Source organism: Pseudophryne corroboree, chromosome 9 (genome assembly GCF_028390025.1).
Source record: "Pseudophryne corroboree isolate aPseCor3 chromosome 9, aPseCor3.hap2, whole genome shotgun sequence".
Taxonomy (NCBI): domain Eukaryota; kingdom Metazoa; phylum Chordata; class Amphibia; order Anura; family Myobatrachidae; genus Pseudophryne; species Pseudophryne corroboree.
The window spans coordinates 177,542,159-177,557,840 of record NC_086452.1 but is presented as its reverse complement, the minus strand read 5'-3'; the positions used below and the strand labels follow the sequence as shown (position 1 = coordinate 177,557,840).

At 45.4% G+C, this 15,682-nt stretch overlaps 1 protein-coding gene across 4 annotated transcripts in view; it reads left to right on the top strand.

The window, feature by feature from the left end:
- KLHL20 (kelch like family member 20) overlaps positions 1-5,710 on the top strand; it is a 133,247-nt gene extending 127,537 nt beyond the window's left edge. For all 4 annotated transcript variants that reach the window (XM_063939968.1, XM_063939966.1, XM_063939967.1 and 1 more), the window contains one exon: positions 4,324-5,710. In XM_063939968.1, coding sequence (XP_063796038.1) covers positions 4,324-4,408 — 85 coding nt within the window. In that variant the 3' untranslated portion in view covers positions 4,409-5,710. The remainder of the gene's footprint in view (positions 1-4,323) is intronic.
- The last annotated feature ends 9,972 nt before the right edge of the window (positions 5,711-15,682 follow it).

Genomic DNA, 15,682 nt, shown 5'->3' with positions numbered 1-15,682 from the left:
AGGGAGGCAGTTTTGGAAGCCATTCACAAGCTGTATTCCCAGCAGGTGATAATCAAGGTACCCCTCCTGCAACAGGGAAAGGGGTATTATTCCACGCTGTTTGTGGTACCGAAGCCGGACGGCTCGGTGAGACCAATTTTAAATCTGAAATCCTTGAACACTTACATAAAAAGGTTCAAATTCAAGATGGAGTCACTCAGAGCAGTGATAGCGAACCTGGAAGAAGGGGACTATATGGTGTCTCTGGACATCAAAGATGCTTATCTCCACGTCCCAATATACCCTTCTCACCAAGGGTACCTCAGGTTTGTAGTACAAAACTGTCATTATCAGTTTCAGACGCTGCCGTTTGGATTGTCCACGGCCCCTCGGGTCTTTACCAAGGTAATGGCCGAAATGATGATTCTTCTACGAAGAAAAGGCATTTTAATTATCCCTTACTTGGACGATCTCCTGATAAGGGCAAGATCCAGGGAACAGTTAGAAGTCGGAGTAGCACTATCTCAGGTAGTGTTACGTCAGCACGGGTGGATTCTAAATATTCCAAAATCGCAGCTGATTCCAACGACACGTCTACTGTTCCTAGGAATGATTCTGGACACAGTCCAGAAGAATGTGTTTCTCCCGGAGGAGAAGGCCAGGGAGTTATCCGAGCTAGTCAGGAACCTCCTAAAACCAGGACAGGTCTCAGTGCATCAGTGCACGAGGGTCCTGGGAAAAATGGTGGCTTCTTACGAAGCGATTCCATTCGGAAGATTCCATGCAAGAACGTTTCAGTGGGATCTACTGGACAAATGGTCCGGATCGCATCTGCAGATGCATCAACGGATAACCCTGTCGCCAAGGACAAGGGTGTCTCTCCTGTGGTAGCTGCAGAGTGCTCATCTACTAGAGGGCCGCAGATTTGGCATTCAGGATTGGATCCTGGTAACCACGGATGCCAGCCTGAGAGGCTGGGGAGCAGTCACACAGGGAAGGAATTTCCAGGGCTTGTGGTCAAGCATGGAAACATCTCTTCATATAAACATTCTGGAACTAAGGGCCATTTACAATGCCCTAAGTCAAGCAAAACCTCTGCTTCAGGGTCAGGCGGTGTTGATCCAATCGGACAACATCACGTCAGTCGCCCACGTAAACAGACAGGGCGGCACGAGAAGCAGGAGGGCAATGGCAGAAGCTGCAAGGATTCTTCGCTGGGCGGAAAATCATGTGATAGCACTGTCAGCAGTGTTCATTCCGGGAGTGGACAACTGGGAAGCAGACTTCCTCAGCAGACACGACCTTCACCCGGGAGAGTGGGGACTTCACCCAGAAGTCTTCCACCTGATTGTAAACCGTTGGGAAAAACCAAAGGTGGACATGATGGCGTCACGTCTAAACAAAAAACTGGACAGATATTGCGCCAGGTCAAGGGACCCTCAGGCAATAGCAGTGGACGCTCTGGTAACGCCGTGGGTGTACCAGTCAGTGTATGTGTTCCCTCCTCTGCCTCTCATACCAAAAGTACTGAGAATCATAAGAAGGAGAGGAGTAAGAACTATACTCGTGGTTCCGGATTGGCCAAGAAGGACTTGGTACCCGGAACTTCAAGAGATGCTCACGGACGAACCGTGGCCTCTACCTCTAAGAAAGGACCTGCTACTGCAGGGGCCTTGTCTGTTCCAAGACTTACCGCGGCTGCGTTTGACGGCATGGCGGTTGAACGCCGGATCCTGAGGGAAAAAGGCATTCCAGAAGAAGTCATCCCTACTCTGGTCAAAGCCAGGAAGGACGTAACCGCAAAACATTATCACCGCATTTGGCGTAAATATGTTGCGTGGTGTGAGGCCAAGAAGGCCCCTACAGAGGAATTTCAACTGGGTCGTTTCCTTCATTTCCTGCAAACAGGACTGTCTATGGGCCTAAAATTGGGGTCCATTAAGGTTCAAATTTCGGCCCTGTCGATTTTCTTCCAGAAAGAACTGGCTTCAGTACCTGAAGTTCAGACTTTTGTAAAAGGGGTGCTGCACATACAGCCTCCTTTTGTGCCTCCAGTGGCACCTTGGGATCTCCATGTTGTGTTGAGTTTTCTAAAGTCACATTGGTTTGAACCACTTTCCACTGTGGACTTAAAATATCTCACATGGAAGGTGTCGATGCTGTTAGCCTTGGCTTCAGCCAGGCGTGTGTCAGAATTGGCGGCTTTATCATATAAAAGCCCTTACTTAATTTTTCATTCTGACAGGGCGGAATTGAGGACTCGTCCTCAATTTCTACCTAAGGTGGTTTCTGCATTTCACATGAACCAACCTATTGTGGTACCTGCGGCTACCAGGGACTTAGAGGACTCTAAGTTGCTTGACGTTGTCAGGGCCTTGAAAATATATGTTTCCAGGACGGCTGGAGTCAGAAAATCTGACTCGCTGTTTATCCTGTATGCACCCAACAAGCTGGGTGCTCCTGCTTCAAAGCAGACGATTGCTCGTTGGATTTGTAGTACAATTCAGCTTGCACATTCTGTGGCAGGATTGCCACAACCAAAATCAGTAAAAGCCCATTCCACAAGGAAAGTGGGCTCATCTTGGGCGGCTGCCCGAGGGGTCTCGGCTTTACAACTTTGCCGAGCAGCTACTTGGTCAGGGGCAAACACGTTTGCTAAATTCTACAAATTTGATACCCTGGCTGAGGAGGACCTGGAGTTCTCTCATTCGGTGCTGCAGAGTCATCCGCACTCTCCCGCCCGTTTGGGAGCTTTGGTATAATCCCCATGGTCCTTACGGAGTCCCAGCATCCACTAGGACGTCAGAGAAAATAAGATTTTACTTACCGATAAATCTATTTCTCGTAGTCCGTAGTGGATGCTGGGCGCCCATCCCTAGTGCGGATTGTCTGCAATACTTGTATATAGTTATTGTTACAAAAATTCGGGTTATTATTGTTGTGAGCCATCTTTTCAGAGGCTCCTTTGCGTTTATCATACTGTTAACTGGGTTCAGATCACGAGTTGTACGGTGTGATTGGTGTGGCTGGTATGAGTCTTACCCGGGATTCAATATCCTTCCTTATTATGTACGCTCGTCCGGGCACAGTATCCTAACTGAGGCTTGGAGGAGGGTCATAGGGGGAGGAGCCAGTGCACACCACCTGATCCTTAAGCTTTTATTTTGTGCCCTGTCTCCTGCGGAGCCGCTATTCCCCATGGTCCTTACGGAGTCCCAGCATCCACTACGGACTACGAGAAATAGATTTATCGGTAAGTAAAATCTTATTTTCTCAGCGGTTTTCTAGTGCATTGTAAATCTGTAGGGTACAATCTCTTTGTTGTTCTGCCACAAAATGGGTGGGGTTTCAATCCCGGCATTTAGTAAATATATTCCTAAATCTTTTTATTAATTAATACAAAATTAAATCTAATTTTATTATATAGATTGCTCTTTAAATATATATATTTATTCACTTGTCCCATATTCTTATACCTATATGATCTGTAGGCGGCATACTTATCTAATATACTGTAAATGAGAATGCAGTTTGCAAAATTGGAGACTTTCCAAGGTTGAGCACTTGGGGGAACAGCAACACTAGGAGAAACAGCATGCAAGTGACTAACAAGTGTAGTAAAGCAGTGAAATACAAAATCATTAAATGCGTAATAACCTTACACAATAACATGTTCATTGTCTGCACAGTACACTGTTTATTGATTTCATATGAAATATAGTGGACATTTTATAAGAATAGTGCTGGTTACAATATGACATTCAGGACAATAAGATGCACCAAATCAGTAGATGCACTTATAAATCTGTAGATGGAAAGACGGGAGTACATTTAGCATGTACTAACATACTTATTTATACTCCTCACACAGTGTACAGTATGTGCAGTCCCAAATGTAACCATGTACGCATCTGCCTTATTAATCCAAATATTATACTTTGTCCTATGCCTCTCCACCTTGGCCTTCTGCTTATTTTAGATGTGTGACTGCTTCCACCCCCCTTGCCTAATTTATTGTTCCTTTACCTGAACTAGTTTCCCACTCCTTGCAGAGCTCTTCTAGCTTACATATAGGGGTGAAATTCCGAAGCTTCTGATCGTGTTTATGCCTGATATATAAAATAGCAATGCTTTTACTAGCGTTGCATTCACGGCTACTGCACTAACTTCAGTGGGAAAAAATATGTACATGGCAAAATCTCAAAGATGTGTATTTATTTTTATACGTCCAGTCGTAACTCCTAGGATTGTGACGTAATGACACTACTTTCACCAGGTTTTTGTTTTTTTATTCTTCATTGATACATTTTCCCAGTGAGGCAGTCACCTATGCTTATTTTACAGGTTGTACGGAGGCATGAACTACCGGCGGCTGGGAGGAGGTGTTGGAGTTATCAAAATGACACACTGTGAATCTCACATCTGGTAGGAAAAGAAATCTGTCAAAGCCTCAGTTCATGGACTCTGCTAGAGATTGGCTTCCGGAGAAGAAGATAAGAAGACCTTGTGGTCCGTTGCTCAGTGAGCCACCTAGTGTCATTAGTAGAAATTTATATTTCTTACTAATGTTTTTTTTGTTTTGTTATTTATGTCCCAGAAAAATTGCAAGTCTTCTGTTTTATTGAAAGAGTGCAAATCTAATTTGGTTCTCCTGTCAGTATGACTTCCCCAGAACCTGATCACTATGAAGGTGATGAATGTTTTCTGATCGTTTATCTGGATCTGAATGTGGTGGTAGTGATCCACAAACCTGGTTCATATGCTACTGATCAGGGGATCTTGTTTCAGTATATGGGCTTTGGCATATCCAAGGCTGTTCCATAATCAAGCAGTTATGAGGTTCTTTACAGCTTATGGTTCAAGCAAAAAAAAAAAAAAAACGAAACAAAGTTTGTTGCTATAACAACAGGGATGTGACTAGGTTTGCATAGCGATCTCCGATTAAGTGTTCCTAATAGAACCTTGTTTGCGTTATATCAGCTGTCCCCAAACATAGTAAGATGCTGCAGTACATGCTTTGTACAGCCACGTGCACTAGTTTCTCTCCCTATTTCCTTGTGCCTCTAAAACCTGTTGCACTGATTGCTAGCTTATATACTGGTCCAGCCCACGACTAGGCTACTCTTCAGTAGTGTTGCCTTTTTAAAGATGTAGCAAAAATTGTACAGTTTGTGTTGTAAGTAACAAATGTTGCTGTAGATGAAACATCAGTTTGTATGTTGAAAGACCACATTCTTCAGACATTAGAACACAGTATTATGTGCATCAAAACACGTAAATATCTGCACACCTGCAACGCAATAAACCTACTTCCACATGCTCTTTGCCACATAATATTAAAGTGTAGTGAATTCTAAGGTGCTAACATTAAATATATATGTATCTTATTTAAGACAAAAAAAAACTCTTTTATAAGGTATTTTTAGGTCTATAAAATTTTGCAACGTATTTCTTTGGCTAATAAGACCCGATGACAAATTAACAAAGCAATGAGTTTAGGTTCATCTAGTCTAGAGAATTAGAATTATTTTTGGGGTGCTGTAGCTAAATTCAAGGAGTCTTGGCTAGAGGACACACATCGGGTAGTGTGGGTACTTAATATGGGATACGGTCATTAGGTCGACCACTATTGGTCGACATGCATTAGGTCGACCGTCACTAGGTCGACATGGTCATTAGGTTGACGTACTAGGTCGACAGTTCAAAAGGGTGACATGAGTTTTTTTTTTTTTTTATTACATTTTTTTGACCTTTTTCATACATTACGATCCACGTGGACTACAATTGGGAACTGTAACCTGCGCAAGGCACCTTGCCCGAAGCATGGCGAGCGAAGTGAGCCATTTGAGGGGACACGGTGCACTAATTGGGGTTCCCCGTCACTTTACGAAGAAAACAACACCTAAAAAGGTTTTAAAAAAAAGTCATGTCGACCTAGTGACCGTCGACCTAATGCATGTCAACAAATAGTGGTCAACCTAATGACTGTCGACCTAAGCTGTGTCGACCCAATGACCCATACCCCTTAATATACCTTTACAAATGTGCAAGCGCTTTGCACCGCTGTTCAGTTCAATGTGATCAAGCGTCACTCCTTAAAGTAGACCTAACATGCACACAAATATGGCTTTACTTAGGCACTGTGGGGCAGATGTATTAACCTGGAGAAGGCATAAGGAAGTGATAAACCAGTGATAATTGCAAGGTGATAAACGCACCAGCCAATCAGCTTCAATATATAAATCAACAGTTAGGAGTTGATTGGCTGGTGCGTTTATCACCTTGCATTTATCACTGGTTTATCACTTCCTTATGCCATCTCCAGGTTAATACATCTGCCTCTGAGTGCTAAAAATAAACACACAGGGAAACCGTGATTATTACTCAGCCTTTCCCAGGAACATCTTTCATGTGCGCTGCTAGATTGTCTGCAGAATCTGACTTCTTCCCTTCCATTGTAGGCAATGTTTCTCATTTAATGTATTTCCAGTTTTTAACTGATAAATCATCTGGTAACACTGTAGAAAATGACCATCAGTAAAAAAAAACTCACTATGTCAGACACACAGAAAAATGGTGCAAGGAAATATCACATCATGAATGATTTTATACCTAGAATAAAATTTACTTTTTTTTTTTTTTATTATTTATCCACATGTGTAAGACATCTGCATTAAATAGCTAGGGCAATAAAATGAATTGTGGTTAATGCATTTGAAAGTGTGTGGACCTAGAAAAACAATGTTTCGGCCTTTCGTTTGTTGGAAAGAATTTTAAAGGTCCATATTCACTGGGCAATGATGTGAACTTCGCCGACAGGAAAATACTGCCCAGCGATGTTCATGGGGGGGAGGGGGTGTGTGGTGGTGGTGACCCACTTTCCACAGTAGGAGACTGTGGAAAGTGGTTCACTCGGCTGGTAAAACAGCCCGATGGACGGCGGCAGCCAGCGATGATGTGGCAGCGTGCATCAGCACTCACCGCTCATCGCCCGGCCATACACACTGGCCGAGTTTGAGCTCAAAGTAGCTCAAAACGCCAAAAGTGAGCTACTTTGAGCTGAAAATCAGCTAGTGTGTATGCACCTTTACAAATCTTGAACCATTTAATATTTTTCTTACTAGGATATATAGCAAGTGCAATGTGCTGTGGTATAACTTCTCTGTATTTACCGATAATTCTCGCTTGGGTTATACACACACTGACGTAAAAAAATGCAAGTTAAGCGCATTTTAATAGATGCGAATAAACAAAAATAATTTCATCAAGCGCGACAGTACACATATGCATTCTTGCGTTTAGGGCATTGTTTTTAAGGCTTTCTGTTCACTTTCGATGTCTTTTTGTCCTGCAATGCAGTTGAAAACTTTCATCTCAATGTGAAGAACAATTTCTAATGCAATGAAATGCAGTCAAGAAGCGTTTACATATGTGTTTGCTTGTTTGCAATAACATTGTTTGGTACAGGTGCAGTTTTAAAGAAATGTGAACTGTACGCACTTTTGTAAATCACTCATGTTAAGTGCATGTATAAACGCCGCGTAGATTATACGCTTACTTTCTTTTTGGTAAACTGTGATTTTCACATTCATGTGTGTACCTAGCCTATGGCAATAGCATTTCTACAGGTACGTTGTCCTGTATTTTCTGTGTACTGCATCATTTTGGGTACTGCAACATCAATTACTAGAGAGCAGCTACACTCAGGATAACTTCCACCGTGAGCTTGCTTTTTTTGCAGTTTTTTTCCCTGTTTTTTTTTTTTTTTTTAATTGCCTTACGCTTTTACTGTACTTCTCAATACTCCACCAATGAAGAATCCTTAACCATGATCCACTGCCCTACAGTGTCTAGAATCTGCAGTTACTGACATAAAGGCTCTACTAGAATTTATTAAACTTAAGAAATGTATGAACTTTATTAGATGTGCTATTTGCAACAACTGCTCATCCATATTCATTGTTTACAAAACTTTTTGGGAAACTAAAGTGGGTCACAGATGGTTCTGTCCATCATTTTGCTGTTTAGAACTTGTTGCTATTTAAAGAGCTGATGGCTATTCGTGCAGAGAGCATGAGATACCTCAAGGCTACCTGTATGATCTGTATACTGCCCCTACCTACTACTTATCCAGCAAAGGTAAACAAATCCTATGTCTGACCTGCAACCCACTCTGTGCTTCACAATTAAAATAGCACGACCAAGACCTAAACAAAAATGCTAAAAATGAGGAGCATGTGCGCAAAAAGGTAAACAGAACATATGAATCTTTTTATAAAGTGTTGTGTAAATAAAATGTTTAAATTGTTTATCAGTAGTTTTTTTTTTAAGCATGTATAAAGAAACTGTTAGCATAAAAATAAATGTTTGCTTTTTCTAAATACCTTTTGCTTTTACATTGTTTTCCTAAATTGTAACTAGAATTTCTTGTTAACACTCGAAATACAGTACATCAATCAATCAGCTTCTAACTGTCGCTCATCTAGCACATTCTTCCTCTCTGGTAGATGCACAGAGAAGAGAAGCAGGTGTGCGGCGACAGGCTAATTGCATCATTAGGCCCTGCCCCTCGTGGGGAAAATGTTGCAATTTGTTTAGGATTTGCATAGGGGCGGAGCTAAAATACAGCAATTAGCATAGAATTGCTGCATTAGGCCCTACCCCGTTTTCCGGGACCGCAGGTTACTGTATTTATCTCCACCTTCTGCCCACTTCACTAGGAAGTGGGCAGGATGCAGAATGGATGCCCACTCTTCCAGAGGTGCGGGGGACTACCCGAGCAATCGGATGTATCCCACAGGAACCGGGAGAGTAGGCAAGAATGATCTTCCCTATAAGATTATTTACCTTTACTACTTTCTTAGCCAAACTTTCTTCAGAGCCTGGTGGTAGAATCACTGTAGGATCCTTCTGTCCAGCGCATTAGTCAAATGGCTGGTTATCTAGATTAGGGACCAGTTAGTGCAGATGGAAGATAACCACAAGCATATATCCAAAACAAAGCAGATTATTTTTCTCTTACGTCCTAGAGGATGCTGGGGACTCCGTAAGAACCATGGGGATAGACGGGCTCCGCAGGAGACATGGGCACTTTAAGAAAGACTTTAGGTATGGGTGTGCACTGGCTCCTCCCTCTATGCCCCTCCTCCAGACCTCAGTTTGATAGTGTGCCCAGAGGAGACTGGGTGCATTACAGGGAGCTCTCCTGAGTTTCCTGTCAAAGTATTTTAGTTAGGTTTTTTATTTTCAGGGAGCACTGCTGGCAACAGACTCCCTGCATCGAGGGACTGAGGAGAGTGAAACCGACCTACTTCTGTGAGTTTCAAGGCTCTGTTTCTTAGGCTACTGGACACCATTAGCTCCAGAGGGATTGGTACGCAGGTCTCACCCTCACCGTCCGTCCCAGAGCTGCGCCACCGTCCTCCTCGCAGAGCCGGAAGATGGAAGCCGGGTGAGTATGAGAAGAAAAGAAGACTTCAGAGGCGGCAGAAGACTTCTTGATCTTCACAGAGGTAACGCACAGCAGTAAAGCTGTGCGCCATTGCTCCCATACACCTCACACACGACAGTCACTGTAAGGGTGCAGGGCGTAGGGGGGGCGCCCTGGGCAGCATATAAACCTCTCCTTTGGCAAAAATACATATATACATGTACAACTGGGCACTGTACATGTATATAAATAGCCCCCGCCAGTTTTTTAAGATTTCTGAGCGGGACAGAAGCCCGCCGCCGAGGGGGCGGGGCTTCTCCCTCAGCACTCACCAGCGCCATTTTCTCCACAGCACAGCGCTGAGAGGAAGCTCCCTGGACTCTCCCCTGCTTACTCACGGTGACAGAGGGTTTTCAAGGGGGGGGGCACATAATTGGCGCATATACATATAAAAGGCGCTACTGGGTAAACATTTTGTGTTTCTTCCTGGGTCATATAGCGCTGGGGTGTGTGCTGGCATACTCTCTCTCTGTCTCTCCAAAGGGCCTGGTGGGGAAACTGTCTTCAGATAAGAGTTTCCCTGTGTGTGTGGTGTGTCTGTACGTGTGTGTCGACATGTCTGAGGTAGAAGGCTCGCCTAGGGAGGAGGGGGAGCGTATGAATGTGAGGTCTCCGTCGGCAGCGCCGACACCTGACTGGATGGATATGTGGAATGTTTTAAGTGCTAATGTAAATTTATTGCACAAAAGATTATACCAAGCTGAAGCTAGGGAACAGTCAGGGAGTCAACCCATGTCTGTCCCTATGTCGCCGGGACCTTCGGGGTCTCAAAAGCGCCCACTATCCCAAATAGGAGACACAGTTACCGACACGGATTCTGACTCCAGTGTCGACTACGATGATGCAAAGTTACAGCCAAAAGTGGCTAAATGTATTCGTTATATGATTATTGCAATAAAAGAGGTTTTGCATATCACAGAGGAACCCCCTGTCCCTGACAAGAGGGTACACATGTATAAGGGAAAGAAAGCTGAGGTAACTTTTCCCTCACATGAGTTGAACGAATTATGTGAAAAAGCTTGGGAATCTCCAGACAAAAACTGCAGATTCCCAAAAGAATTCTTATGGCGTATCCTTTCCCGCCAACGGACATGATACGGTGGGAATCCTCCCCTAGGGTAGACAAAGCATTGACACGCTTATCAAAAAAGATAGCGCTGCCATCCCAAGATACGGCTACCCTCAAGGATCCTGCTGACCACAAGCAGGAGGTTACCTTGAAGTCCATTTACACACATTCTGGTACGTTACTCAGACCGGCAATTGCGTCGGCCTGGGTTTGTAGCACTGTAGCAGCATGGACAGATTCCTTATCAGCGGAAATTGAGACCCTAGATAAGGATACCATTTTATTGACCCTAGGGCATATAAAAGATGCTGTCTTATATATGAGATGCTCAAAGAGACATTAGTCTACTGGGTTCCAGAATAAACGCTATGTCTATTTCTGCTAGGCGAGTCTTATGGACCCGGCAGTGGACAGGTGATGCCGACTCAAAGAGGCATATGGAGGTTTTGCCTGACAAGGGTGAGGAATTGTTTAGGGAAGGTCTCTCGGACCTCGTCTCCACAGCTACGGCAGGTAAATCGAATTTTTTGCCTTATGTTCCCTCACAGCCTAAGAAAGCGCCACATTATCAAATGCAGTCCTTTCGGTCAAATAAAAGCAAAAGAGTACGTGGATCGTCCTTTCTTGCCAGAGGTAAGGGCAGAGGAAAAAAGCTGCACAACACAGCTAGTTCCCAGGAACAGATGTCCTCCCCGGCCTCTGCAAAATCTACCGCATGACGCTGGGGCTCTGCTGAGAGAGTCCGCCCCAGTGGGGGCACATCTTCGACTTTTCAGCCACATCTGGGTTCACTCACAGGTGGATCCCTGGGCAATGGAAATTGTTTCTCAGGGATACAAGCTGGAATTCGAAGAGGTGCCTCTTCGCCGGAAAGGGAGATAGTGTTAAATGCTATTCACAAATTGTGTCTTCAACAAGTGGTGGTCGAGGTTCCCCTGCTTCAAAGAGGGATGGGATACTACTCAACTCTGTTTGTAGTCCCGAAACCGGACGGTTCTGTCAGACCCATTTTGAATTTAAAATCCCTGAACCTATACTTAAAACGGTTCAAGTTCAAGATGGAATCGCTCAGAGCGGTCATCCCCAGCCTGGAAGGGGGGGATTTTATGGTATCTCTGGACATAAAGGATGCATACCTTCATGTTCCCATTTATCCACCTCACCAGGCGTACCTGAGATTTGCGGTACAGGATTGTCATTACCAATTTCAGACGTTGCCGTTTGGGCTTTCCACGGCCCCGAGGATTTTCACCAAGGTAATGGCGGAAATGATGGTGCTCCTGCGCAAGCAGGGTGTCACAATTATCCCATACTTGGACGATCTCCTCATAAAAGCGAGATCACGAGAAAAGTTACTGAACAGCGTGTCACTTTCACTGAAGGTGTTACAGCAACACGGCTGGATTCTAAATATCCCGAAGTCGCAGCTGGTTCCTACGACTCTTCTGACCTTCTTGGGCATGATTCTGGACACAGACCAGAAAAGGGTTTTTCTTCCGATAGAAAAAGCTCAGGAACTCATGACTCTAGTCAAGAACCTATTGAAGCCAAAACAAGTGTCAGTACATCATTGCACTTAAGTCCTGGGAAAGATGGTGGCAACATACGAAGCCATTCCCTTCGGCAGGTTCCATGCAAGGACTTTCCAATGGGACCTATTGAACAAGTGGTCCGGGTCACATCTACAAATTCATCAGCTGATCACCCTGTCCCCAGAGCCAGGGTATCTCTCCTGTGGTGGCTGCAGAGTGCTCACCTTTTAGAAGGCCGCCGGTTCGGCATTCAGGACTGGATCCTGGTGACCACGGACGCGAGCCTCAGAGGGTGGGGAGCAGTCACACAGGGAAGAAACTTTCAAGGACTTTGGACAAGTCAAGAGACTTGTCCTCACATCAACATCCTGGAACTGAGGGCCATATACAACGCCCTACGTCAAGCGGAGAACTTACTTCGCAACCAACCAGTTCTGATCCAGTCAGACAACATCACCGCAGTGGCTCATGTAAACCGCCAAGGCGGCACAAGGAGCAGAGTGGCAATGGCGGAAGCCACCAGGATTCTTCGCTGGGCGGAAAATCATGTAAGCGCACTGTCAGCAGTGTTCATTCCGGGAGTGGACAACTGGGAAGCAGACTTCCTCAGCAGACACGACCTGCATCCAGGAGAGTGGGGACTTCATCAGGAAGTCTTCGCACAGATTGCACGTCAGTGGGGACTGCCCCAGATAGACATGATGGCGTCCTGCCTCAACAAAAAGCTACAGAGGTATTGCGCCAGATCAAAAGACCCTCAGGCGGTAGCAGTAGACGCCCTAGTGACACCGTGGGTGTTCCAGTCGGTCTATGTGTTTCCTCCTCTTCCTCTCATACCCAAGGTGTTGAGAATAATAAGAAAAAGAGGAGTGAGAACAATTCTCATTGTTCCAGATTGGCCACGAAGGGCCTGGTATCCGGATCTGCTAGAAATGCTCACGGGAGATCCGTGGGCTCTTCCTCTGCGACAGGACCTGTTGCAACAGGGGCCCTGTCTGTTCCAAGACTTACCGCGGCTGCGTTTGACTGCATGGCGTTTGAACGCCGGATCCTAGCGGAAAAGGGCATTACGGATGAGGTCATTCCTACTCTGATAAAGGCTAGGAAAGACGTGACAGCGAAACATTATCACCGGATATGGCGAAAATATGTTTCTTGGTGTGAGGCCAGGAATGCTCCTACGGAAGAATTCCATCTGGGCCGTTTCCTTCACTTCCTACAGACTGGAGTGAATTTGGGCCTAAAATTAGGCTCCATTAAGGTTCAGATTTCGGCCTTATCCATTTTCTTTCAAAAAGAATTGGCTTTTCTCCCAGAAGTACAGACTTTTGTGAAGGGAGTGCTGCATATTCAGCCTCCTTTTATACCTCCGGTGGCGCCTTGGGACCTTAACGTGGTGTTGAGTTTCCTTCAGTCGCACTGGTTTGAACCACTTCAAACGGTGGAGTTAAAATATCTTACTTGGAAGGTGGTCATGTTATTAGCCTTGGCTTCGGCTGGGCGAGTGTCGGAATTGGCGGCTTTGTCTCATAAAAGCCCCTATCTGGTTTTCCATATGGATAGGGCAGAATTGCGGACCCGTCCTCAGTTCTTGCCTAAGGTGGTATCATCTTTTCATATGAACCAACCTATGGTGGTGCTTGGGGCTACACGAGACTTGGAGGATTCAGAGTCCCTTGATGTAGTCAGGGCTTTGAAAATTTACGTGGCCAGAACGGCTAGAGTCAGAAAAACAAAAGCACTGTTTGTCCTATATGCAACCAACAAGGTTGGCGCCCCTGCTTCAAAGCAGATTATTGCTCGCTGGATCTGTAACACGATTCAGCAGGCTCATTCTACGGCTCGATTGCCGTTACCAAAATCGGTCAAGGCCCATTCCACTAGGAAGGTGGGCTCGTCTTGGGCGACTGCCCGAGGGGTCTCGGCACTACAACTGTGCCGAGCTGCTACTTGGTCGGGTTCAAACACCTTTGCAAAGTTCTAGAAGTTTGATACCCTGGCTGAGGAGGACCTCCTGTTTGCTCAATCGGTGCTGCAGAGTCATCCGCACTGTCCCGCCCGTTTTAGGAGCTTTGGTATAATCCCCATGGTCCTTACGGAGTCCCCAGCATCCTCTAGGACGTAAGAGAAAATAAGATTTTAAACCTACCAGTAAATATTTTTCTCGTAGTCCGTAGAGGATGCTGGGCGCCCGTCCCAAGTGCGGACTACTTCTGCGAGACTTATATATAGTTTTGCTTACATAAGGGTTATGTTATAGTTTCATCAGTTTTGGACTGATGCTACGTTGTTTTTTTCATACTGTTAACTGTTTAATGGATACACAAGTTATACAGTGTGATTGGTGTGGCTGGTAAGAATCTTGCCCTTGGATTAACAAAAATCCTTTCCTCGTACTGTCCGTCTCTCTGGGCACAGTTTCTCTAACTGAGGTCTGGAGGAGGGGCATAGAGGGAGGAGCCAGTGCACACCCATACCTAAAGTCTTTCTTAAAGTGCCCATGTCTCCTGCGGAGCCCGTCTATCCCCATGGTCCTTACGGAGTCCCCAGCATCCTCTACGGACTACGAGAAAAAGATTTACCGGTAGGTTTAAAATCTTAATAGTTCATTTTCTGACCACACTGTGTGTTATTGTGCTGATTGACAATTATTGCTCTGACTGGCCACCTCTAGACAAATGATTACACAGGACTACAATGGAAAATTGTCTAAAAACAAATAACTGTTTTCTCCGGCAGGGTCCACAGGATAACATTGGGATATGATGAAGCGACAGCGGAGTTGCACCAATCGGTCAAAGCTTTTCGGCCTCCCAGCATGCAACAGGCCCATCCATATATCCCCGCCTCCTGGCTCAGGCAAATCAGTTTTTTGTTTGGTGCAGCAGGAGCCGGACCATGGTCAGAGGGCTGCTGGTTTTTAGCAGCCCTAAGCTTTCTTATTTTATTTTTATAGTCTTACTATTTTTTCTTGAGTGAGCTTTCTAAAAAAGCATCTTATACGTACCTTAGAAAGCGTAGCTCCAACAACTCTCCGCCGGGTCGCGAAAATGCTTACCCACGAGTACAGTGCTGTTTCGGTGGGCGTCTGTTTCGGATATACTGGGAGGTCCAACAGACATTACCAGAGCCATAGCACGGGGAGAAGGTAAGGCATCGGTTCCGCTTAGAAGGAGAATACTGACACAGCCGCACTGTTTTGGGAGGAGACTACTAAACAGTCGCTGACTCGGCTGCCACCTCTGGTGCACCAGCGCTAGTCCTTAGGGATCATAGGCTCTAGGAATAGTATGAGGCAGCGATCCCTAGGATTGATGTCAGCAGTGGGAAGTCAGACGCTCTCCTGGTTGCCTTTCCCCCTGGTTCATGACCAGTTTCCTCCAAGTCTCCGGCCATGAACTGTTTTCCCACTTCCGTCTGAGACACTGTATACAAAGGGGACCCAGTCGCAGCATAGGCGGCTGTGTGACTGGTGCATCTGTGTTCACTGAGCGCCTGTGTTCACTATAGGTTCATGGAGCGGCAGTGTACACTAGTAGTGTCTGGATCCACTCGGCGTTTGCAAATGTATTGATCGATCCTGGAAGCAGGGTGGGTCTCCCTGTATCCCAC